This window comes from Oryzias melastigma, linkage group LG8 (assembly GCF_002922805.2).
Source record: "Oryzias melastigma strain HK-1 linkage group LG8, ASM292280v2, whole genome shotgun sequence".
In the NCBI taxonomy this organism is placed as follows: domain Eukaryota; kingdom Metazoa; phylum Chordata; class Actinopteri; order Beloniformes; family Adrianichthyidae; genus Oryzias; species Oryzias melastigma.
In genome coordinates, this window is record NC_050519.1 from 6,030,496 (window position 1) to 6,031,299 (window position 804).

The 804-nt window shown below is 31.3% G+C and overlaps 1 protein-coding gene across 1 annotated transcript in view; it reads right to left on the reverse strand.

Annotated features, from left to right (window-relative positions):
• Positions 1 to 804, reverse strand: part of aclya (ATP citrate lyase a) — a gene marked incomplete in the record, with an annotated part of 37,411 nt that overhangs the window by 9,649 nt on the left and 26,958 nt on the right. The window contains 1 exon segment of the mRNA XM_036213176.1: positions 1 to 68. Coding sequence (XP_036069069.1) covers positions 1 to 68 — 68 coding nt within the window.

Below are 804 nucleotides of genomic sequence, written 5' to 3' on the forward strand. Positions count from 1 at the left end.
CGGACAAAAATGGTGACTTCATGCTCCTTCAGGGGCTCCTGATAGTCCTTTATCGCCCTAACAATCCCCTAAAATGAAAAAATACCTAAATTTAGATTCAGTGAAATATATTGCGATACTTTCTATGGCGATACTTGTATCGATTTAAAATACTGCTAAACATTTAACATTTTTGCTCTTGTTTAACCCTTGAACTGCCTGCTCAACCAAACGGTGGGAAACATTTAGAAAACATGTTTTAAAAAATATTGATTATGTGTATTACTCCCACAAGATACGGAGCCCCTAAAGGGAAATTGAAGAAAAAAAAATTCAAGTAGAATTTTTTTTACAAAAATTTAAATAATAATAAAAAAATCTGGTTAGTAACGGATGCGAACCAGATAGTAACTGGTGCACATCAATTAGTAACCAGGACACTTTTTAAATTAAATTTAAAAAGAAATTACCATCCAGTATGCACCAGTTATTAACCAGTTTTTATTTTTACTACTTTAATTATTAGAAAAACAAGTTCTGGTTAGTAAACAGAATTTGTTTTTATTACCACAATTTCATTTTTACGTTGATGTCCCTTTAGGGGCTCCGTACCAAGGTAAAATAATACCTTTTTTTGTGTTTTTTAAATTTTGGGGGTAATGAAAGGGGTTAAATTGTATTAATATTCAGGTAGTAATTAAATAATTATTTTAAAAAAATAGTAAAATATTGTATGCTATTGTCTTAGGATATTTCGGGATATGTATCGTATCATGACATGTGTATCGCGATACGTATCGCCGGACTCTTGCCAACACACACCCA